This window comes from Phodopus roborovskii, unplaced genomic scaffold, assembly GCF_943737965.1.
Source record: "Phodopus roborovskii unplaced genomic scaffold, PHOROB, whole genome shotgun sequence".
Classification (NCBI taxonomy): Eukaryota; Metazoa; Chordata; class Mammalia; order Rodentia; family Cricetidae; genus Phodopus; species Phodopus roborovskii.
In genome coordinates, this window is record NW_026126409.1 from 21,203,419 (window position 1) to 21,228,269 (window position 24,851).

Below are 24,851 nucleotides of genomic sequence, written 5' to 3' on the forward strand. Positions count from 1 at the left end.
GTAACTAGTTAATAGTTTTATTTCAGCATTTAAGTCTTAAATATAATCACATATAAAACAAACATTTCAAAAGTGCAAAATATCAGAAAGGTAATTGGTGCTATTCATCTTCCCTTGATACAGTCCCACTAACTCTGCAGGCAGGAATCTGGACAACATTGCTATTAAGATAGAGTTTAAAAACAGCCTTGATCAAGAGGTTGTACATGGTACAAATGATGCAGGGCAGAGACTACAGCTACACAGAGGCCCCTTGCTACTTTACTTGTATAACACACAGCAGAGTAACACCACAGGCAGATGGTGAGGGTACACCTGGACTGCCAGGAAGAAACACGTCACACATAGCACGGTGGATAATCTGCTCTCCAGAGCCAAGCCACCCATCTTTGGTTACAAGAACTCATTCTTGGTTGTACTTTGGTTTACTCTTAAGTCAAAACAATTCTGCCAATGAGAGTAAACAAGTTTGAAGACAGCAACTTGACAAAAACCCTTTAGTATTTAATGACTACTTAATTCTCAGCTACTCAAGAGACATTGCTTTAAAAAAAAAAAAAAAAATCCATACACCTGGAACTTCTCAGTAGCTTGCTTTTCCAGCATTATCCCATAAGCAGAGAAAGGAGAGCCAGGCTTGATATATCCCGTGCTTGCCTCTGTAACCTCCAGGGTACAGTGACTAACCTCTTTTCTGTAGGCAAGTGGTACAGTCCGCTGCTGTTTAAGGGATGCCTTCAGTGAGTATTAAATGTACAGCTTCTGGATACCATGATAAGTTTATAGGGAAAAAAAAAAAAAAGACAAAACAAAGCTTACCTCCTCTGCCACTCTTTAACTGTGGGAACCTGAGGAGTTGGTCTGAGGACCATAAAGAACTCATGAAGAGAACGAAGATGACAGCACATGCTGAAGAAGGGGAGGAAAGCCTAACACAGAGCACTGAGCAGATACCTTGAGAAAAACGTTATACAACCACTAGTGTTCCTCGAGATAACTCTCCCTTGATTTTGCCAGATTCAGCTATGAATGTACACAGTTGTTCCTCAGACCCTGCAAATAGGGTTCTTTCAGAATATGGTCTTTCCCTGGCTAACCTGCATGCTCAGCTAAGTAAACATTTTGACCTTGGACACCATATGGAAGGCAATGTTTACATCGATATACTTCTTTTATTCAACTGGAAGTAGCAGGAGACTTAAAAAGTTTGTGCTACTAAAAGACCTCATTTAAAACATGAACAGTTGCAAATGGCCATATAATTGACCAACTCTTACAACTTCACCTTCAAGTAAGTATTATCAAATAACTTACTCAAATCTCACCCCCAGTTTTGAATATGGTATAAAGGGCAGGTATACAACTCATACAATCTTCACATTTACAGAAGCTGAAGCAGTTGTAAAAATAACACACAGTACCAGTGATTCTATAATAAGTCTAGCTAACAGTGTTCAGAGCAAGCTATGTTTTAGTAAGCTGCAGTCATGTCTCCAATATAATATACACAGGAAAGAAATGCTAGTTGAAAACTAGCAGCTATGTTCATATTCCATTCATGTTTATCTTCCAGTGCAGAGACCACAGAAAATGACTGGACCCCTAAGTACTCCTAAACCGGTCCATCTTCTAAAGACAAGGAGTAAACATCTCTATAATTTTTCTAGCCCCCCCCAATAGACTGTATTCCTTTCCATGTAATAAGTATTGCTGTTAAAGCATTAAAAGATGTAAACTAGTGAGTGAGTTCACAAAGCAAAGAGTCTTCCTTTTGCTTTCCATTAATTTCCAAAAAGGATTATCTTATAAAGATCCTGTGGAGTAAGAGGCAGGCAACATGCAGAAGGTGATGTAGCTGAGAAGAGAGCTGCAGCAACAAGCCTGTGGGTGTTCAGGAAAGGGTCCCTTAGTGTCCATCTACAGGGGAGAGTCGGAGAAGAGGTCACTGGGCAGTTCAAGTGGAGGGTAACCAGCACCACAGAGAATAGCACTGTCTAATACAGACTTTCCAAGTTCCCATCTGGAAGGCTGAACATGCTAACTCTAAGGATCCCAAGCACAAAATATTCACTAATCCATAAGTGACTGGATACTTCCTATGAGTTTTAACCAGTCCTCAAAGTGAATATTACTCTAGATCATGCAGACACATACAGATCTGTATAAAGTCTTGAGGCTCCAATATTCCTTGTAACATGCTCACATATAAACACTACACTGCACTGGAAACTTACATTTAGCAGCCACAGATGGGCCATTTTTACTGTAAAGGCTGATCAAGGAAGATACCCTGGGTTTGGTAGATCTCTTTGAGGACCAGCAATACTGTATCTTCAGATTCCCTGTGTAGGGGGAAAAAAATTGAGAAGAGATGGAACAGTCTGGTGCCATTTATCTATACAAATACCTTGGCTTTATTTGTTTGGTTTTTCAAGACATGGTTTCTCTGCAAAGTAGTCCTGGAACTCAGAGATCTGGCTGCCTCTGCCTCCCAAGTGCTGGAATTAAAGGCACACGCCACCACCACCCTGAACTATTGCACTGTTAGGCAGTAGTTTGGAAGGGGATCTGGCAAAGCATTATGTCTGGAAGTAGGAAAAGGTAAGGGTCCTGGCACTTTCCCTCCATGGCTTCTGCTTTAGCTCTGTCTTCAGATTCCTGCCCTGGGTTCCTAACTTGACTTCCTTCAGAGGAAATGTGACCTAAGAGTTGTAAACTGAAATAAACCTTAACCTCTTCAAGTTGCTTCTGGTCATGAGTATTTACTACAGCAAAAGAAACCCTAAATCCATTCTTTAAGACTAAAATTTTAAATGAATCCAGATTTACATGTAAAATATGAGAATATAAACTGGACAAGGTGGTACACATCTTTAATTCAAGCATTCATGAGGCAGAGTCAGGTGGATCTCTGAGTTTGAGGTCAGCCAAGCCTGGTCTACAGAGCGAGTTCCAGGACAGGCTCCAAAGCCCCAGAGAAACCCTGCTTGAAAAAAGTATAAAATATCAGAATAGACTGTATTTTATGGATGGGGGACAAGAAAGATCTAAATATGACACTAGCAAAGTTTGTTGACACATGCTTAATTAACTTCAACCCCAGCATTAAGAGGCACAACAGGTGACTGACATGAAGGACATTCTTTTTTAAAAACCTACTTCTTTTGAATTTCAACCCGTCAGAAAATTTTTAATCCAGATTAGGAGGCCATTCTTTTTGGTCTAGCTTTTTGGGCTTTGAGACAGGGTCTCATGTAGCTCAGGCCTCAAATTAAAAATATAGCAGCATATGTCCTTGAGCCCCTGACACCCCCCCCCCCATTTCTCAAGTTCTGACATACATTTCCAGCTCAAAGACAGTTTTTAAATGAAGCTTAATTTTCTAATGAGCGAACAAGCAGGCTCAGATGTAAAATGCATGCCACCAAGACCAATGGCCTGAGCAAGAGAAGTGACATAATTAAATGGTGGGTTTTTTTCTATTTCGAGCTGGGGTTTCTCTGTGCGGCCCTGGCTGTCCTGATTCTTGCTCTGTAGACCAGGCTGGTCTTGAACTCACAGAGATCCATCTGCCTCTGCATGCTTTGGGACTAAACATGTGTACCACCACTGCCCAATAATTAAATGATTTTTTAATGTAAACAAGCAAAACATTAAAGAGAACTATTTTAGCTCCGTATAGTGACTGAATGTGTTGGGTTTTAGTTTGATTCTATTTCCCATACAGGCATGCCACTAAGTATGCCAGATAATCATCCCTTTGCCGAGTACCATAGAGAAATTCCTCAGAATGTTAAAAAAAGAAAAACGAAGCTCACACACTCTTGCCCCAGCCTCTAGAGTACTGGGATTACAGGTGAGCATCTTTTCAAACACTTCTCTGTGCCCCATTTATTTTTCTAGCTTTCTATCTCATGGGTGATGAGAATTATACAAATTATTACCAATACTCTGATCTACACTCCACCAGAATATTATATTCAATATACATGTGCCTTACCTATTGTAAATGCTTTTAAATGTTTTTTTCCCCTTGTGGGGGTTGGGAGCTCAGGCTGCCTGCACTCAAATCCTGCAGACTATGTCACAGATGCTGGGTTATAGGCATGAACAATTACACCGGTCTAAACCAGTCTAAAAGGATACCTCTTAAAGACCAAAGCTGGCTGGGTAGCCAGTAACTCTGAGACCCAAGCACTCCACTCTGTCAGAGCTGAAAGGGAAGACTAGATAAGGATACAAAAACAAAACAACACAAAAATCCACATAACACTTACCAGTAGCATAGATGGCTTTGTAAAGCAAATAAATATTCATTGAAACTCTCAATGGGCTTCTCCTGTAACACATAGTCAATGCGCTGGCCACCATTCAGCATTCCCACATTGATTGATAGCTCTTCTTTAACTTCCACGGGCGTCTCTTCTGTGTTAACTTCTGGATAAGAAGAACCATCATAAGACTGGGGACCAAAACTCAGTGGAGTTGGCTAAGTGCTTGCCCTGCAAGCATGAGGAACTGAGTTCCAATCACCAACACCCAGACACACACATAAAAAGCTGGCCAAGGCAGTACATGCCTGCAATCCCCACACTAGGGAGGCAGAGACAGGAGGATCCCTGGGGCTTCCTAGCCAATTAGAAAGCTCTTAAGTTCAGTGAGAGACCCTGTCTAAATAAACTTAGGTGGAGAAAGATGGAAGACACTCTGGCCTCCACATGTATGTACATACACACACACACACCCCTTCCCTCAGAACCCACATTTACCTATGATGAGGTACTCTGCTCAGAGAGCTCTCTGTGTTCTTCCTCTCAATTTCTTTAAAGCTCAAGTCATACTAATTTGTTCAATTTCTTCTTGATCAATACATCTCATCTCCTGTACGTCATATGTCTTGAATTTTATAAACTAAATGCAAACAGGTATAGACTGAGCATTCAAGCTAGTCCTCAGCAACAGAAATAAAACTGATAAAGACCACACATTCATCTTATAAAGCTAGCTACTGGGGCTGAAGAAACTGCTCAGCAATTAAGAACACTTGCTGCTCCTGCAAACAACTCCGGTCTAATTGCTAGCACCTGTACCAGGTAGGTTACAACCCCCCCCCCCATAACACCAATACCAGGGGAATCCAATGACTGGCCCCTGAAGGCATCAGACATACATTTGGTGCACATATATACACACTCAAGCATACACACACCCATAAGGGTAAAAAAAAATGTGTAAAAAAGAAAAAAGCAATAAGGCTGGAGGGTTGACTATGCCATTAAATGTACTTGCTGATATTCAGAGGACCCAGTACCCTCTTCTGGCCTCGAATGGCAGTTATACATGCCATACATTCACACAAGCACACACACACAGATATTAACTAGGTACTTCACAGAATAGATTTGTGGCCTTGGCTGTCCCAGATTTCATTCTACAGACCAGGCTAGCATTAAACTCACAGAAATTACCTGCTTCTGCCTTCTGAGTGCTGGGGATTAAAGGTGTGTCATCATTCCCAAATCCAAAGTGGGAAATGTTTTTAAGGATAGCTAATAGGTTGACATTTTTTGTCATATAGTTATTTCCCATAATTTTTAGCTATTAGAATACAGGAAAAGTTAGCATAGTTCAAGGATAACTATGACTGACAGAATAGATCCTACATAATTAGAGGGGAAAGGAAAGATGCCTGGGAAGAACCCCACAGCATGGTACCCCTCCTCAGGTAACCTCTATACAGTGTCACTGACCACTGAACTTGTTTGAGCTGGATTCAGGTTCTGCCTCGGTTTCTTCTGCTGTCTCTGAAGCTTGTAAGGCAGGGTATGGAGCTCTTGTGAAAGACTTCCAGGCCATCCGCAGTGAACCCAGCAAGTTGTTCTTTAGGTCCATACTCATCCTGGTAAAGCCCTCTCTCAGCTCTGAAACAGCAAATAAAGGAGAGATGCTACATGATGCTAAGTTTAAGGCCCAGCAAAGAAACAATCAATTCCAGTTTATACTCATCAGAATATCCAGAATTCAGTTCTATACACAGACTCACCTAGATGCATCCGCTTCCTGCCTTTATGATGTGGGATCAGCATTGGCTCAAATTCTATTTCTGGGGCCACCATTGGTTCAATCCTATATGCTACAGGATCAAACTACACACAAAAAAATAACAGCTAAATATTTATCCCTAATAAGACAGTTCAAGGAATTGCATATCTTAGGCAAAAATAATTACATTTATTTTGTAAAAAGGTACAGTTATGGGCTAGAAGATGGCTTATTCAATTCAGTGCTTGACCGGCAGCACAGGGGCCTGAGTCTGATTCCTAGAACTGTATTTAACAAACAAAACAAAAAACTGGGCATGAGGACAAACAGCACTGGGGAGGCTGAGACAGGCAGATCCCTGAGGTTCACTGGCTGGCCAGTCTAGCCTGCTTGGCAAGACCCAGGTCAGACCAGGGTAGTGGGAGACCCTGCCTCATTTAAAAAAAAAAAGTAGACAGCCCCTGACAAATGGTACCCCGGCTATCCTCTGACTTCATACATATAAATATGCAGTTCTTCTAATTTCTTCCTTGTCTTTTGTTTTGTTTTTGTTTGTTTTGGTTCTTCAATAGGGTTTCTCTGTGTATCTCTGGCTTTCCTGGAACTCACTCTGTACACCAGACTAACCTTAAGCTCAGAGATCTGCTTGCCTCTGCTTGGAGTGCTTGGAGTAATGGCATGTGCCACCACCAGCTCCTACTTGCTTCTTCCTAATTAATACTACTGTCTAGTTACTAATGAATAATACAGAAAAAGCAAATCAATACAAAATTACATGCTTTTTGCTAAGAAATTCTAGTGTTTAGGTAAAACTATATAGCAACTCCTCAATGCTTACAGGATGGTAAATGTTGAAGAAACCTTTACATGTGGGAAATTTATAATTAGGATCAATTCTTCTTAATCCTCGGACAGTAAGAAACATTCCAATGGGAGATCCAAAGGCAAAGAATATTTCTGGTTTGTAGTTGAGCCTGGGGTATTTTACAGACACCTGGAAGGCGGAAGAGAGGTATTTCTCAGTAATAATGAGTTTTATTTGTTCCTACATATGACTAGTAGTAGTTAAACAAAAACCGAAGAGTATTTTTACCTGCCCAATGCCAACATCCAAATAGTCACCATTTTCCTTGGGGCTGTTTACTTCTGAAGCAGATGTGGCTGGTCTATTAACATCCTAAAAAGAATTAAAAAAAAAAAAAAAAAATGTGGAGATACTATCCCCTGAAACTAGCTGCTAATGTCAAAGGAAAAGCTTCAAAATGGCAACCAATAATTTTAAGTAGAGTCCTTCACAACTAACAGTTGTCTTGTCTTTCTTGAGCTGACATCCCACACGTGCTCTAAAATAATACAAGTGGGCTGGAGAGATGGCTCAATGGTTAAGAATACTGCCTGCTCTTCCAGAGGACCCAGGTTCGATTCCCGGCACCCACATGTCAGCTTACAGCGGTCTAACTCCAGTCCCACAGGATCCAATCTCCTCTTTTGATCCCCACGGGCACCAGGCATGCATCTGGTACACAGACATACATGCAGGCAAACACATAAAACAAAAAAAATTAAGATAAATCTTTAAAAAATAAGTTCTTGGGCTTGGTGGAGGACAGCTTTAACTCCGCACTTGGGAGTAGTTAAAGGCAGGCCTATCTATCTTTCTGTGTTTAAGGCCAGCCTGATCTATATATTGAGCTCTAAGCTAGACTACACAGAGAGACCATGTCTCAAAAAAATACAAACAAATAAATGATGGTTGCTATACACACCCATCTTAGCAGCCCTGAAATCGCAGGCAGGCATGACAGACAACTGTAGAGCATTGTTGCTAAACTCTATAAAAGTATGTGCCTCTATAATCAATGCAAATCCAGTGTGTCTCTGGGTACTGAATATAATATAAATACTGGATCAAGACTTGGGACTTAGCAGATACCTTTAATCAAATTAAAGCCCAGGAGTAACACAGAGAAATCCTGTTTCAACAATACAAAAAGCAAATGAAACCAGATCTGGGCTTGGTAATGCAGGTCTATAGTCCCAGTTACTTGGGAGGCTTGAGGCAGGAGGATCTCGAGTTCAAATTGAAGTCTCCCTGGCCTACAGAGTGAATTTAAAACCAGCCAGGGCAACTTATTGAGACTCTGTCTCAAAAAAAAAAAAAAAAAAAAAAAAAAAAAAAAAAAGTAATAGAGATATTGCTTAGTTTTAAAGTACTTGCCTAGCAAGTGTGAGGTCCTAGATTTAATCCCTAGTACAGACCATCTGTTTAGTTAGCAGAGTATATATCTCACAAAGCATAAGGGTTTACTATCACTGTCAAAGAACTGTCTCACCCCACTAAGCTGTGTTAGAGACAAACCATTGAATTTTTTCTGGTCCTGAAATGGTTTAGTATCTTCTTTCTTGGTCCTAAGGGAATTCCCATTTCCTGAAGATCTTTTTCTGTGCATAAAGCCTAGGCATAGAACACAAGACAGTTTTTGTTTTTGTTTTTTTAATTTCTAAGCAAAATAAAATCAATTAAATGTTGTAGACTCTGAAAGGAGTCACTCTTCTTGGTTCTATATTGAGCTGGCTTCCTAAAAGCATAACACACAAGTAACATTGAGAAAGAAAGTCTTGTTTTATTCATAACATAAACTAAGAATAGGAGTATTAGTAAAAACTATACTGTCAATATGATTGTAATAGAATATTATAAAAAAAAAAAAAAGAACTGAAATGACGGTCATTTAGATGTCAGTTTCTCACATTTTACTCTTCCTGATGGACAGAAGCTGTGAGAACATTTGGCCAACAAAGTAGTGTAACACAACAGATTAATAACAAAACCTCAATGTAAGTGCTACTCATTTCAGTGGGGAGGACTATCTTCTCCTTTGCATTCTTACACCACTGTGTACTTTTCCTTATCAGTTAACATAACTAATTAAATAATGTATAATTAATTCACCTTTCCTAAAAGACAGCCAACACTGAAGTCAGTGACAAGGTCTATCTTACAAGCATCCTGTTGCCCATGCCTGTCATAGTAGGTAGTTATGTATCAGCTAAGTGAACAAATGTATTACAAACCAGAAAAAGCACAAGACAAATGAGGAAAAGAAAATACCAGTGATACTGATCTTTTCCCATAACAGAAAATAAGAATTGGGACAGTTACTGTTCAGGCCAGGGTTAGCTCTTGCCTCATGCCCTCTCTAAACTTAGCCTGCTTTATATGCCCTCTCTATATGTATGTATCAATATGGCTCATCTGAGCCCTGACCTCTTTATATGATGAGCCCTGACCTCTTTATATGATAAAAAGAGATAAACAATGCTAAAGATCATAATTAATGGTGAAATATTTATAAGTAAAAAGCTTCCAAAGGGCATGTTCTTGGTCAACATGATGAAGATAAAAATACTGAAAATGGCTTGGTATAAAATTTAAAAGCCTTTTCTTACCAGAGCTTGTTTATCAACTTTCTCTTTCTCAAAGATAGTAAAGAACTCAGAGAGCTGAAGTTTCTTCAGATCTTCTTCTAATGTTGGTACATCTCCTTGATCCTCAACAGTTCTTAATGAACCCTAAAAATTGTATCATAAAGCTTATTATTCACAAAATTCATTTAGTTTCTTTTATTAATACTATTTAATAATTTTAAATTATTATGTAAGATATTCACAATAACGAATCTTTTTTTTTCTTTAATTTTTGTTTAAATGTACACAATGTTCTGCATGTATGTCTGCTGGTCAGAAGAGGGCACCAGATCTCACTTATAGATGGTTGTGAGCCACCTTGTGGTTGCTGGAAATTGAACTCAGGACCTCTGCAACAGCAGCCAGTGCTCTTAACCTCTGAGCCATTTGTCCAGACCCTACAATAACAAATCCTAACATTAAATACTTTGCTTTGTTTCTGAGGCAAGGTCTCATGAACTCCAGACTAGTCTCTTACTATGTAAGCAAGGATGACCTTTAATACTTTTTTTTGAACAGGGTTTCTCTGTGTAGGCCTGGCTGTCCTAGAACTCACTATGTAGATTGTGGTGGTCACAAACTCAAGAGTTCCACCTGCCTCTGCATCCTAGGTGCTGGGATTAAAGGCATGTACTAGCATGCCAAGCAAAAATGTATTTCTAAATTAATATCAAATATTCTCTATCACCATTAGCAAACCTTTACTGAGCTCTTATTAAGGAAACATAATTTAAGAAATTTAAGAAATAAAACGGGCCAGGTAGTGATGGCACACACCTTTAATCCTAGCATTCAGAAGGCAAGGGCAAGTGGATCTCTGTGAGTTCCAGGTCAGCCTAGTCTACAGAACTAGTTCCAAGACAGCAGGAGGTAAACAAAGAAACCCAAGCTCATAAAATCAAAAGATAAAAGAAAAAAGATTGAAAGAAAGAAACAGAGAGAAATAAAACAGTCAGGGCTAGAGAGAAGGCTCAGTGGTTAGGAGAACTGGCTGCCCTTCCAGAAGACCTGGGGTTCAATGCCTAGCAGCCACATGACAGCTCCCAACTATCTGTAGCCCTAGTGACAGGGATCTAATGCCCTCTTCTGGCCTTTGACGGCACCATGCACAAGTGAGGCACACAGACATACTCATAGGCCAAACATTCATACACTTAAAATTTTAAGAAGGGGATGGAGAGAGGACTCAGCAGTTACTCTCTTATAGAGGACCTGGGTTTGGTTCCTAGCACACATACGGTTGCTTACAACCACCTGTAACTTCAGTTCCATGGGATCTGATGCCCTCTTGTGACCTTCAGGGGTAATAGGCATATACATGATGTAGTTACATATATATAGGCAAAACAGCTACATAGGGAGGGGTTGGAGAGAAGGCTCAGTGGTTAAGAGCAATTCCTAGCACCTGCATGGTAGCTCACACCATCAGTTCCAGGGGACCTGGCACTTTCTGATGCACATACAAACAGAAAACTCATGTAGATAAAAATATCCAAAAAAAAAAAAAAAAAAAAAAACCAGTTATACATGTAAAAGATAAATATCTAAAAGATAAAATAGTCTAAGACAGAGCCCAGTCCTAGAAGAACTCATAACCCAAGTGTTCACAGGACACTTAAAAAGAAAAATAAAAGACAATGTCTACCAAATACATAAATCACTACTACCATGATAAACGTTCATGGGACTCTGACTGATGAAGAGATAAGTTTCATTGTCATGTTTCTCCTTGGCTTCCAAACATGACGTCCATAAACCATCCAAGTCACTCTTCACATCCTCGCAAGCAAGCTACAGTTAACTCGATGACTACAACTCTATCCATGCACCATTAGTGCACATTTTCAAAGAGAAGAAGACACCATTCTTTTTTTACAATATGACAGTGATTTATAGAAGCAAAATACTGTCTTGCTTCTATCACCCAAGAATGACAAGCGATAATTACCAAGCTGTTAAAATAAATGTACATTTAACATTATGGCATAAGACTAAACTCAGCTAAACAGAGAGATTAAAAGTCCTTAGTATGGAATACTGTAAGGCAACCTATCTAAACTTCTAAATTACCTTTTCACTGTCAATATCCCCAAAAGAATCTTTCTGATTTGTTAGGATATCAAACAATATAAGCGAACCTATAAGCAAAATAGAAGAAGGGACAATTTCTAAGACATTGGCTTCTTTTATACAGAAAAGTTATAAGCCAATTACAAACGTAAGAAAATCAACAGAAAATCTTTCCAGTTTGCCACCACCCTTCCAACCCCTTCCAAAGTCTTCATCACAGATTAATTGAATTCTCTGCAATTAATACTATATATCACAATGTGATAGTCCTCTCTGGCTACAGGGAATTCATTTGTTACCTAAACTATGACCAGCAATGGATACACCCCCTTTGAAATCAGGGTTCCTCTGTAGAAAAAGTGTATATATTCGGTTCATTTCAGAAGCTACTGTGTCCACGATAGTCTGACAATACGTGGGACTATTGTAAAAGAAGACATCCAGAATCGTATCATTAGTGAAGTGTCTGAGACGATTAATGCTGGGCAGGGTTATCCGCTGCAGATCTCTGAGAGAGAGAGGAAAAAAGGATTATTTTGAGCAGAAAGCCTAAATCCAGACCATTGCTGCTTCTAAGTTATTATTTAGCTTATTCTTAAAGCTTAGAGTCAAACATACAACATTACAAGAGATACCTATCAAAATAGAGAAAGATGGGCTTGAACAAAAGTGTTTGGTGAAACACACAGGTGCTCTTCTGCAGTCAGTTCAGAGATTCATAGCTGGCCAAATGCTGAGAACTAGCAACTGTTGATGTTCAACCATACATGGGGCATCTACAGCAAGACCTCCAAAGCTTAGGAAACAACAAAGAGAGGGCAGAAAAGATGTTTTCTGCACACAATATAGCTGTTGCACTCCTGAACTCATTGCAGTTATGCTTACATGGAAAATAATAAATTTGCACAAGGACAAGTCAACAAGATCAGCCATTCCATCAGGCAGCAGTAACTGGATTAAGTGAGTTAGACACAGAAAAGACATGAAGGTGGGAAAGGACATTGGGAGATTACAGGGCAGTGGAAGGAAAGTGTTGGGAGTAAATATCATCAAGATATATTGAATACAAATATAAAACAGTCAAAGAATAGATAAAGATTTTTTAAAATCTGTGATGGATGAGGACAGCTCAGGATGCTTGCCTAGTAGCATGCACCAAGCACTGTGTAAACTAGGTGTGGCATGCCTACAGTCCCAGCACTGCAGAAGTTTACGAAGGAGGATCAGGAATTCAAGGGTTTTTGAGACAGGATCTCATGTAGACCAAACTGAATTTAAAATTGCTATGTGCTAAAGATGAATGACCTCTTGGTCCTCCTACCTCTACTTCTCACATGTTAGGATTACAGGATTTGCTACCAAATTAGACCTAAGGAACATTACTGGTAATTAAAAATTTGAGAATTTTGTGTATAAATGTAGTATGCATGGCAGTACATTTTGAATGGTATTGATTTATTGAATAAATTGTACATATTTAGAAATAACATATATCAGTGTTTCTTAAATCTGTGATCCCTTTTTATCCAAAATATGTTTAAGTAACCCCAGGTATGTAGTGTATAAAGTAAATATACATTCAGAAACTTCAGGTATGTAGGTATATAAAATAAGTAAATATCATACATTCAGAGCCAGGGATATAGGTATATAAGTATGTATCAAACATTCACTGATAGCAAATAATAACTGTTTTAAAATAATCTTTAATAGCGTCTAATTTACCATTGATTCACCTCTTCTGCTCTGACTCCTGCATGCACACTACAGTGAGTATAGCTCCATGCAAGCATGTACACACTGTGTGCACACACAAGGATCTCTAAAGGGCCCTCGATGTTCTGAAATTCACTAGATACATCATGTTGCTCTTGCACTTGCTTCATCCTCCTGAGTGCTACTATTAAAGGCACATGTTACCACATCAGGAACAACACTTCTAACCAGAGATATCTAAAGACAAAGGACTGACTATCATTTAATGATACATCTCTGAGTAATTATAAATATATAATGGTTGCTTCTTCAGCACATATACTAAAATTAGAATAATACAGGGAAGATTTTCATGCCCCCTGTGCAAAGATGGCATGTCAATTTAAGAAACATTCAGTACTTTTTAATCACAAATTTGATCTGATGTATGTCAAGCATGCCTTTATACAGTGGCAAGTGGGTGAAGACACACAGGCAGGCAAACACCTGTATACTAAAATAATTACAAAAATATAAAAACTCCACATTGAAGCTGTACATGACAGAACAGCACATGCCTGTAATGCCAATACTGGGACATTAAGGAATGAGGATCAAGACTTCAGAATCATAATGGGCTACACAGTAAGACCCTGACTCAAAGAAAGGCTGTGTTAGGAGAAGGAGCTAATCCTCCATCATCCATAAATCAGTAACCCTCAATGCTGGTGGGCTGGGAATGTGGCTTTGTAATAAAATGCTTGTCTGGCATGGGTAAACTCTATGAGTTGATTCTCAAAACTGCAAAACAGAAAGCACACACCAGGGAGAAAAACCCACTTGTGAGGCCCTTGAGGATATCGCTATTTAATAGGATTATGAGGAAGTTGGTAGGTTTCTGTTGGAGAGGGCAAACAAGAAAGAGAAGAATGCTAAGCTCAAGTATCAAAAAGACTGTACTTTCATGGGAAGCTTGTTTGTTTATTTGCTTTGGTGTTTTCAAACAGAGTCCCTGTATGTACTCATAATTATCCTGGAACTCACTATGTATACCAAGCTGGCCTTGAACTCAGAGATCCATCTACATCCACTTGCCTCTGTCTCCTGAGTACTGGGATGAGTCACCAAGACCAGCAGGAAGATTACTCTTTTTCAACACTGAAAGTTGAGATCTAAACAGTTAATTTGTATATAATAGTATATATGCTCAGGCACTGGCCTATTCCCCCCCCCCTTTTTTTGGGGGGGTGGGTTTCGAGACATGGTTTCTCTGTAGCTTTGGAGGTTATCCTAGAACTTGCTCAGTAGACAAGGCTGGCCTCAAACTAAGAGATTCGCCTGTCTCTGCCTCCTGAGTGCTGGGATTACAGATGTGTGCCGCCACCACCACCTGGCTAAAAATTTTACTTTAATACATAATAAGTTGTAGCAGATATTTCCTTAAGCATAATGACTATCAGAAAATATCACAATCACAGTTAACAATTTAATGACATAAGGGACTACTCACACATCCACCCCAGTAGAATGCAAAGGACTGTGCCAATTGACAGGAAGAAATTCTACTCTTCCAATCTGCTGGTTTTCTTGGGCTTTCTTAAAATGTGTCTGCAGCAGGTTCAAGGAAACATTTCGGAAATCATTCACTAGAAAAGAAAATTAACTTCTGCATCAACAGTAAAGCAATTAGTACACAGACTCAGGATGCTACAAAACATGCAGTAACCCTTCCTAACAACATCTGCTTAGAACACACACTGACTGGACACAAGGTTAGAAAAAACTAAGACATTTAATTAGGAAATATTCATTTAATGTAAGGCTTGGGTTTTCACCAAAACAAAAGCTGACATCAAAATTTTTTTAAAACTCATGACTCCATGTCAAGAGTCTGGTAGTCATGTTCTTAACCTAACTCTAAGTGCTATTGTTTTCCTGTTTGATTTTTGCATGTGCATTTGATAGACACAGCATCAGCTAGTTGGTCTAGCAAAATGGCTCAGTAAGTAATGGTGCTTGCCACCAGGCCTGAAGACTGTACCCACCACATGGTAGAAAGAGAGAACTTCTCCAAGTTGTCCCCTGACCTCCACAAATATGCTATGACATATATGTGCCCACACAAGCACAAATAAGAAAATGAAATGTTTATAAGTTTAAAAATTATTTTAAAAATAGTTGAGTGGCTGGAGGGATGTCTCAGTGGTTAAGAGCACTGTCCGCCCCTCCAGAGTGGACCCAGGTTCAATTCCCAGCACCTACTTGGCAGTTTGCAACTGTCTATAACTCCAGTTCCAGGGAAACCGACACCCTTACCCAGACATACAGGCAAAACACCAACATACACACACACACACACACACACAAAACAAAATAAAAATAGTCAGGATTTACTAAGAAAGAAAAAGGCCAGCGTGTACTCATAATGAATTCCTGGCCAGCCAGGCTACATAAATAAAAGATTGCTTCTTTTTGTTTTGTTCTTTTTCAGACAGGGTTTCTCTGTGTAGCCTGGGCTATTCCACAACTTGTTCTGTAGACCAGACTAGTCTCAAATTCTGCCTGCCTCTGCCTCCTGAGTGCTGGGATTAAGCCATGTACCACCACTCCCAGCTAGAGAGACTGTTTTTTTAAAAAAAGAAAAAAAACCCAAACACACAGACACTCCTGGTAAGACAGCTATTCAAAAGTTAAATTTCCTGATCCATTAGCCAGTACTTTGTATTTTTTTAAAGGATTATTTTCATCAAGGAATAGTGGTGCACACCTTTCATCCCAGATCTTGTCTTGGGAGGCAGAGGAGGGCAGATCTCTGTGAGTTTGAGACCAGCCTGGTCTACAGAGAGAGTTCCAGGACAGCCAGAGCTATATATAGTGAGACTCTGTCTCAAAATAAAAACAAAACTCTTATTTTTATTTTACTCATATGTGTACTTTGCCTGAATGTATGTCTATCCCATATGCATGCATTGCCTGCAGAGACCAGAAGTGAGTCATATCCCCTGGAACTGGTCAGAAAGTGAGCCACCTCCTGGGTGCTGGAATTAAGGCTTGATCCTGAGGAAGAGCAGTCAGTGATTATTCTTAACTGCTGAGCCCTAAATATTTTAGATTAAATATATATACACTGCTGTTCCAAACACTTATCACATCAACCTTAACCTTACAGGTCATAATTTTAGTTTATTCAGAACCATTGCCAAGTAGAAGGGGACTGCCAAGTAGCTTTGAATACCATGAAGCTTTGAACATACTATGTTTCAAAATTAAGTTATATACAGACTTAAAGCTTGAGGTTTGTCAAGAGGTTTGTCATGGTAGGAACTGCAGCAATAAGTTTCTATTATTTACTTAAACTTGTATCTCTACTGTTCTCTCTGAATTTGGTTTTAAATTGGCTAGTTAAATCACAATCCACAGGGATTACAGGCCTGCACATTCATGGATTAATACTAAGAATATTAAGTCTCTGGAAATTCCTAGCACTTAGGACTCAGCTGAGAAGCTTCACTCCCGTGTCACCATCTTTAGCTCTACAAGTAAATCTTCTTATGTAGCTAAGACAACAGACCAAAAGACAATGCTTGATTCTGACTCACAGGAGATAATTCTTAAGTGATTTATCTTACATGCTCTGCAAACCTACCACATTGAACAATGCTTCGAAAACGGAGATCACAGGCTGGTCCAATCCCATGAACTACAAAAACTAAGTGATCTATTTGTAAAGGTTCCCCTAAAAGTAAAATTAAAAAGAAAATTAGAAATAGGTTATAAATCTAACAAAATTTAAAATAAAAGAATTTAAAAGCCACAAAACACATATTTAACTACTTAGTAAAAGTACATTACTTTTCTAATTTTTTTTCTTAATGCTTTTGTGATAGGGTCTCACTATGTAGCTCTGGCTGGCCTGAAACTCACTACATAAACCAGGCAGGCTAACCTTGAACTCACAGTAATCCACCTATCTGCCTCATGAATGCTGGGGTTATAAGTATTCTTAAATAAGTCCTTGAAGCTTGTTCCAGGTTTAGAGATAACTTTAAGATTTAGGAAAAAAAAAAAAAAATTCTAAAGAAACCCCCATGCACTATTTAAAAATCCAAACTGCTTTGTTTAGTGTTTTGTTTTGACACAGGGTCTAGCTCCAGCTGACCCTGAACCTGATATGGAGCTGAGGCTGGCAGTGAACTGATCCTCTTGCCTCCACCTCCCAAATGCTAGGATTATAGGCATGGAACATGGAATTCCAGTTACAAATTCAACTTTTAAACAATTACATTAATTTTACTATGCTTTCTTCTTGGGTGTGTAAACATACATATATTTATTTTTCTGAACTATTCGGAAGTAAACAGACTTCATCACTAAGTTTCATGCAGCATACCTCTTTAAACTTTCAATACATGTATTTCCTAAGAATGTACCTCTATATAACAGTATGGTGACCAATTCCAGGGAACAGACTATTGATACATTTTTCTCATTTAATCATTCCACTCTTACAATCATCCCAATAATACCGGCCATGTTTTTAAAGGCTAAAATATTATGTTACTCTCCTCTGGGACGGGAGGATTGAGACAGTATCTCTCTACATAGCTGTAGCAGTCGTGGAACTCACTCTGTAGACCAGGCTAGCCTTGAACTCAGAGATCTGCCTCCCTCTACCTCCTGAGTGCTGGAATTAGTGGCATGAGTTATCATGCCCTGAATCCTTTTCAACTTTAATTTTTTATTTTTGAGACAGAGTTGCTTTATAAAGTGTAAGTTAGCCTGGCACTTACTATGAAGCCCACAATGGGTCAAACCTGAGATCCTTCGGCTGCATCCTCCTGAGTGCTGAGATTACAGGTATGTAATTACTTTAAATAGTAAGTTTTTGTGTTGTCACAGTATTTAATAGCTGAGGATGGTGCTACATGCCTGAGATTCCAGCACTTGGAAGATGCACACTGGAGTAGGCCAGTAAGATCGTAACTCAAAAAAGTCAGGTTCACTTCAGTACGATACAGAGATTAGCATGGCTCCTTTGTAAGGATAACCCACAAATTTGTGAAGCATTCTGTATTTCTGAGGAATAAATGCTTCAGAGACCAAAAGGAAAAAAATTAAAACCAAAATCAAAACTGGAGCTGAGGAGGTGGCTTAGTTGGGAAAAGTGCAAAAGCATGAAGACCTGAGTTTGACTCTCCAGCACCCACATAAAAATCTGTATACAGCTGCACATGCTTGCAACCCACCAATGGAGAGTGGAGACAATTCTGCAGAGTTCTGCAGAGGTCAGCCAGGCTAGCCTAAACAGTGGGCTTCTGGTTCAGCAAGAGCCTGGCTCAGGCAATAAGGTGGAGACTGACAGAGATCACAGATACTAGTCTCCCCATTCATGTTTCTGGACACAAGCACCTGCACATTCATATGCTTGCACTGAGTGCACATACACCACCTGGATGTACTTCAGATGGCAGAATGCTTGCCTAGCACACACAAAGTCCTAGGTTGTTTGTTTGAGACAACATTTCAATAGGTAGCATAGTCAGTCCTGGAGCTCATTATGCAGACCAGGCAGGTCTCAGACTCACAGAGATCCACTAGCCTCTGCTGGAGCTATAATTAAAGATGTACACTATCACATCCAGGGAAGCCCTAAGTTTGATACCCAGAATCACATAAACTAGGCAGAGTCAAGGCATACCTGTACTCTCAGTGCAAGAGGGATAATGCAGGAGTATCAAAACTTCAAAGTTATCCTTAACTATCAAATGAGTTTGAGACCAGCCTTAACCTAAATGAGACCCTTTGTCAAAAACAAACAAAAACCCAAACAACTTCGATGAAGTGATATTAACCTTAATTGGAATAAGCCTATGTAATTATAGACCTTTTTTTAAAAATTTTAATTACTTTTATTGAAAACTGCACTGAATGCTACCTATACAAAGGCTCAAAATAGGCCATCTTTAGAAACAAAAAGGCAATGATTCATAAAAGACTATGAATAAAACAATTACAGGCCATTTTTAAGCCTCAAAATAATATAACTTGAAAGAATAAAAGGTCACAATTTAAAGAACAGACCAACATATCAGAACTTAAGAGAAAACAAGTGATTCATATTACCACAGTGAATATCAACAGGGATGTTCTCAACTCCTCTTTTTACTGATCTTGGACGCCCTTGCTCTGTGGAGGTTGAACCCCATTCATCAGACCCAGCAACTGGCTGGTAATGCACCATGAGCTTAAATAGAAAAGACCAGAGCAATAGAATCTGCATTAACTTGTAGTTTAATACATTTTGAATAACAGAAACACATCTTTCATATAACCAAACCTCACTTGGAGCTTTGAGATTCAACTCTATAGCCTAAAACGAGAACAGATATTTCAATAATATCCCATACATGGGCCAGGAGTGGTGGTGCATGCTTTTGATTGCAGCACTGCAGAGGCAGAGGCAAAAATTCCTGTGAGTTTAAGTCAGCTTGGTCTACATAGCTAGTGTGACCTACATAGTGACTTCAAGGCCAACCAAGGCTCCATAGTACAACATTGTCTTAGGGGAAAAAAAAACCCTATACATGAAAGATATGCTTACATAATATATAGATGGTTTTGCTATAGATATCTATATATATATATATCTATATAACTTTCCATGAGAAGATTTAGGGTTGGGGAAATGGCTTATTGGGTAAGGCACTCACTGCTATTGTAGCGTAGAACCTGAGTTAAAATCCCCAGAACCTATACAATGCTGAACACATTACTCATAAATCTTAACCCTAGTGCTCTTATGCTGAGATGGGAGGCAGAACACATGATTCTGGCTAACAATGAAGAGTGCCGTCTCCACACAGAACAGGACAGATATTCAAATCTGTCTCCTGGCTACAACAAGCACACTGTTATATATGCATATCCCCATACACAAACAGAAGAAAATTCTTACGTAAAAGCTGAACAGAGGGAATAACGACTATAAACCTTAATAACCTTTGTTATTAGTGAATCTAATATAAACCATGCCAAAGGTTATATCCTATGTACCATCCATAGAACAAAAGATCAATGGTTACCTTTGATCTTAATCTCAGTAACATACTATATTTCACTTTACCTTCGGGTTGTGTAATACAATAATTTCTCTGTTTGGAGATTCTAGTTTCTTTTTCCATTCATCCAAAGTTACAGCAAGCATGTACGTTTCCTTAAAATAGAATATATTTATATTAGACTTTTTTTTTAAGAGTTTTTTTTCTTAAACCTGGACTTATTAATGAATTTTAATAAGAAAATCAATCTATAACTTTACAAATTCATTTTAAAATTCTTGGTAGTGTAGTGCTGGGGGATTAATTCTGGGCCTTGCATATAAGAGACAAGCATTCTACCACTGAACTATATTCCCAGCTCATTAACATTCTTTTACAATGACCAGCAGCCAAGTGTGGTCTTTTCTACCTGTAATCCCAGCACTTGGAATGTTGAAACATGAGGATTCTACGAATCTGAGGCCTGCCTGGGTCACACAGTGAGTTCCAGGCCAGCCAGAGATACACAGCAAGACCCTGTCTCAAAAAGATACAATTTGACTACCATGAAGAAAGCCTCATATTCTATCCCCAGCAAAGCACAGAACCAAGTATAGTGATGGAGTCCCAGAACTCAAGGGGGTAGAGGCAGGCATATCAGAAGCTGAAGTCATCTTCAGCTACCTGTCAAGTCTGAGGCATATCTGGGGTATATGAGACTCTGTCTCACGAAACAAAATAAAACAAATACCCCTGTCTCAAGCAATAAAACAACAACAACAGATTAAAAACACACACTCTCTACGTGTGTGTGTGTGTGTATACACACATAGATATTACTTTTAATTCTATCACTGTTCATATTGGCACATGTGTCAATAACATTCTATTTCATTTCAAAAACCTGTATTATTTCTCAGCACAAGAATAATACAAATTGTGACTAAAGAGAGGCTTACCAGTTTAGAGCATTTGCTGCTCTTATAGAGGACCTGGGTTCAATTCCTAGCATCCACATGGCAGCTCACAACCATCTGTAAGTCCAGATCCAGAGGACTCAACTCCTTCTGGCCTCCTTGGGCATTGCACACATACACACAAGCAAAACACTCACTCATTAAAATAAAAAAACTTAAAAATGGCTAGGTGTCATGGTACATGCCTTTAGTCCCAGCACCAAAGAGGCAAAGGAAGACAGGTATCTCTGAGTTTGAGGCCATCTTGACCTACACAGAAAGCTCTAGAATAGCTAGGACTACATAGAGAAACACTGTCTCAAATAAATAAGTTAAAAGATTTTTTTTTAGTCACATTTTAAATGTTAACAATTATCATTAGGGAAACATTTACATTTCACTTAAAATGCCTAATATAATTTCTATAAAATTTAAAATCTAAAAAACTTTACCCTGACACAAACTTGCAAAGAGAAATTACACAAAGTGTGACATAAAAGCAGGCAAATTTTTCCTGGAGGTTACACAAAATATGATAGAAGAATTAAAAACAAAAAATGACAAAAGAAAATAGTAAGTAAAACAGAAACAGAGGAATACCTCCAAAACTTGGCTGAAGCTCTCTGAGTAAGGAACATATTTATTGTCTTTGTCTCCCTTGTAAAACCATGTACATCGTCTCACTTCTGATGGTGGCTCATCCCAATACACAGCATACCGCATCCGTTCCCCTAAATGAACATCATATCTGCCCCCATCAGTGGGAACAACTCTCTCATTACAATCCTTTCCTATAAGAATTGCAAAAGAGAAATGAAGTACAGTATGTCACAATAACTCTCCAAAAATATAATTGAAAGTTACACTCCGAGTAATCATGTGAAACGTAAACAATTTCTACTTGGCTATACATTAAAGTAAATTGAATATAGTTCCTTTCTCATGAACCACTTCTCATATGTCAAAACCAATCATATTTTAAAGAAAAAAAAACTACCTGAGGATTCCCTAATTAATGCCTCTTATACACACACACACACACACACACACACACACACACACACTCTCTCTCTCTCTCTCTCTCTCTCACACTCATACAGATACATACATACACACACATACACACTCATACAAATACATACATACTATACATACATACATAAAGATTTTTCAAGTTTTTCCTTGAGGGATCAAAAGGTAAATTAATGACAACCGTGATGATATACCATAAATACCACTATTCTTGTTTCACAAGGAAAAACAAAAACAAACAAACAAACAAACAAACAAAAAACACCCCACAAATGATAGAATGGCCAAAATCAAAAACTCTGATGACAGCTTATGCTAGAAAGGATGTGAAGAGGAAGATTCTCCATTGCTGGTGGGAGTGCAAACTTGTACAGCCACTTTAGAAATCAGTATGGTAGTTTCTCAGAAAACTGGGAACCAATCTACCTCAAAACCCTGTAATACCACTTTTTGGCATATACCCAAAGGATGCACACTCACACAAGGACATTTGCTCATTAACAGCCCAAACCTAGAATCAACCTAGATTCCCCTCAACTGAAAACTGGGTAAGGAAAATGTGGTACATTTATTCAATGCAGTACTACTCAGTGGTTAAAAAAAAAAAAAAAAATGACATCTTGAAATTTGCAGGCAAATGGATGGAATAGAAAAAGCCATCCCAGGAGGTAATCCAGACCCAGAAAGACAAATATAATTGGTACTCAATCGTGAGTGCACATTAGACATAAAGCAAAGGACAACCAGCCTACAGACCACAACCCCACAGAACCTAGGTAACAAAGAGGACCCTAAGAGAGACACACATGGATCTGCCTAAAAAGGGGAAAAAGAGTAAACTGGGAATGTGTTTGTGTGTGGGAAGAGGGGGGTTGCAAGGAAGGGGAGTGGGGAAACATGTATGACTCAATAAAATAAAAAATTAGAAAATTCCAAAAAAAAAACCCCAAATGACATGTTAGTTCATTCTGCAATGTGACACCTTACTCTATACACATACTTTCTAAGTAAAAACTAAAACACAAGCTAGACTACAGAAAATATTAGATAATTGTGGAGAAATTTAGTACTAAAACTAAATGGAGAGTTTCTAAAATTTAACTTTATTATCGACTGCAGTAAGGGCCATTACTTTTTAGTTTGAGAGAGATGAGAATCTGTTACAAGTCACCATTTTCTTCTTACCACAGCCATGTGCTTCCTCCAGCTGTTGTGAATCGTCAGAGTTGAAAGGAATCCATATCTCCTTAGAATCTATTATCTTACAATAAAACCAATGTGAAGAAACGGGTTCATACAAACTGTTGACATCCATGTCTATCAGCTCAAAGGAACTAGAGGAGTTTGGTGATGGGGATGGATCTGACTTAGGCAGGTGCTCCTGGTTCGATTCCACTGATGACATTTCGCTCTAGAACGCAATATCAAAATATCAGACTTATTAATTGCCTGTTAACACTGTAAATGTTCACACGCCCCCCCACACACAAAATGAGCATGTTTTGAAAAGTTACATAAACTAAAACAAAAATAAAAAATTATTTGGGGGAGGGAAACAAAATGTTCAGCTCCTCCATTCTGCCCTGAAGCTCCCAATTCTCTTTAGAAATCTAAAATGGATGACCAGATAATAAACTCTTTTAACAAACCCTGAAATACCAAGATACACATGGTCAAAACTGATTGCAACAAGGTATTTCACCATAATTTTCAACCTAAACGTACCACCAAAGGCTGGAAATTCACTGCTTCCAAGTGTGGCATATAATCGTTAACAGGTAGGTTCATTAAGACTCCGGGTTCCCTGACACATTACCATCACACATTTATACAAATAATTAGAATCTTAAACTACGGAAAACAGAAGCAGCCACTTAAGAATCATTTAGGCTGATTCTGCAAGTGTGCCTCAACATAGACTGTGGAACATTTGACGCCCAAACAGGAACTTTGCCTGCAGCCACAGTTGGACACCAGCCTACGGAGACTGGGCGCCCAGGTTGCTGGTGAAAAGTAACAGGTGACCTCAATAGCCCCCTCCACGAAGAATGACAGGTGACCAGCGCCACAGGCACGGAAACAGAGCTCACAGCTCTGAGTGGAAGATGGATAAGCAGGAGCAGCATCCCTGCACCGGGCACGGTCGGGCAGCAAAGCCGAGCCGCCCGGGCCTCCCCGTTATCCGCCTGAGAGCCCTTGCTCGGTCTGCCCTCAGCTCCCGCCCGACTCCAGCCACCAGCTCCAGGCCTCGCGGCCCGGCGAAGCGCAGCCGAGCCGCCCACGGATGCCTCGGGTCCGGTGGAGACCGGAGCCCGCCCCCTGGCCCGCTCGGCCCAGCGCCCCCCGCGGACCTGGACTCGCCTGGCAGCGCAGCCGCTCGCGCTCTCGGCCCTCGCAGAGGGAGTCGTGGCATGTCCCCGCTGCAGCCTACCTCCCGGCCCCACCGGGGCGGAGCGGGCGGGGCGGGCGGGCGGAGCCTGCGGTCGCGCCCCAACCCCGCACCGCGGGCTCCACTGCGCTCCTGCTACGGCGGCAGTGACTAGCGTGCCAG

At 39.6% G+C, this 24,851-nt stretch overlaps 1 protein-coding gene and 1 non-coding gene across 4 annotated transcripts; one reads left to right on the forward strand and one right to left on the reverse strand.

Annotated features, from left to right (window-relative positions):
- Ddhd2 (DDHD domain containing 2) lies at positions 1 to 23,705 on the reverse strand. 3 transcript variants are annotated; one of them, XM_051182180.1, is made up of 17 exons: positions 23,486 to 23,705; positions 21,869 to 22,059; positions 20,399 to 20,488; positions 19,399 to 19,519; positions 16,922 to 17,011; positions 14,786 to 14,921; positions 11,880 to 12,088; positions 11,581 to 11,648; positions 9,493 to 9,615; positions 8,402 to 8,497; positions 7,136 to 7,219; positions 6,881 to 7,036; positions 6,044 to 6,146; positions 5,751 to 5,921; positions 4,278 to 4,437; positions 2,235 to 2,342; positions 1 to 1,917 (listed from the first exon to the last, which is right to left on the reverse strand). In XM_051182180.1, the coding sequence occupies exons 1-16, from the start codon at positions 23,703 to 23,705 to the stop codon at positions 2,261 to 2,263; spliced, it is 2,100 nt and encodes a 699-aa protein (XP_051038137.1). In that variant the 3' UTR covers positions 1 to 1,917; positions 2,235 to 2,260. The 3 variants fall into 3 exon arrangements, with proteins under 3 accessions (XP_051038137.1, XP_051038136.1, XP_051038135.1); XM_051182179.1 differs by lacking the exons at positions 1 to 1,917; positions 2,235 to 2,342 and adding an exon at positions 2,872 to 2,983 and having other exon boundaries at positions 4,278 to 4,434; XM_051182178.1 differs by lacking the exons at positions 1 to 1,917; positions 2,235 to 2,342 and adding an exon at positions 2,872 to 2,983.
- Positions 13,598 to 13,700, forward strand: LOC127220509 (U6 spliceosomal RNA). Its single transcript, XR_007834378.1, has one exon. It is a non-coding gene; the product is annotated as a U6 spliceosomal RNA (small nuclear RNA).
- Positions 23,706 to 24,851: the final 1,146 nt, after the last annotated feature.

Coding starts and splice junctions, on each gene's coding strand:
- Ddhd2 (XM_051182178.1), bottom strand. CDS start 23,705: ATGTCATCAGTGGAATCGAACCAGGAGCACCTGCCTAAGTCAGATCCA. Junction 17,012..19,398: donor CCCTGTTGATATTCACTGTG/GTAATATGAATC, acceptor TTTTACTTTTAG/GGGAACCTTTACAAATAGAT. Junction 2,984..4,277: donor CAAAGCCATCTATGCTACTG/GTAAGTGTTATG, acceptor TTTTTCAAGCAG/GGTTTCTCTGGGGCTTTGGA.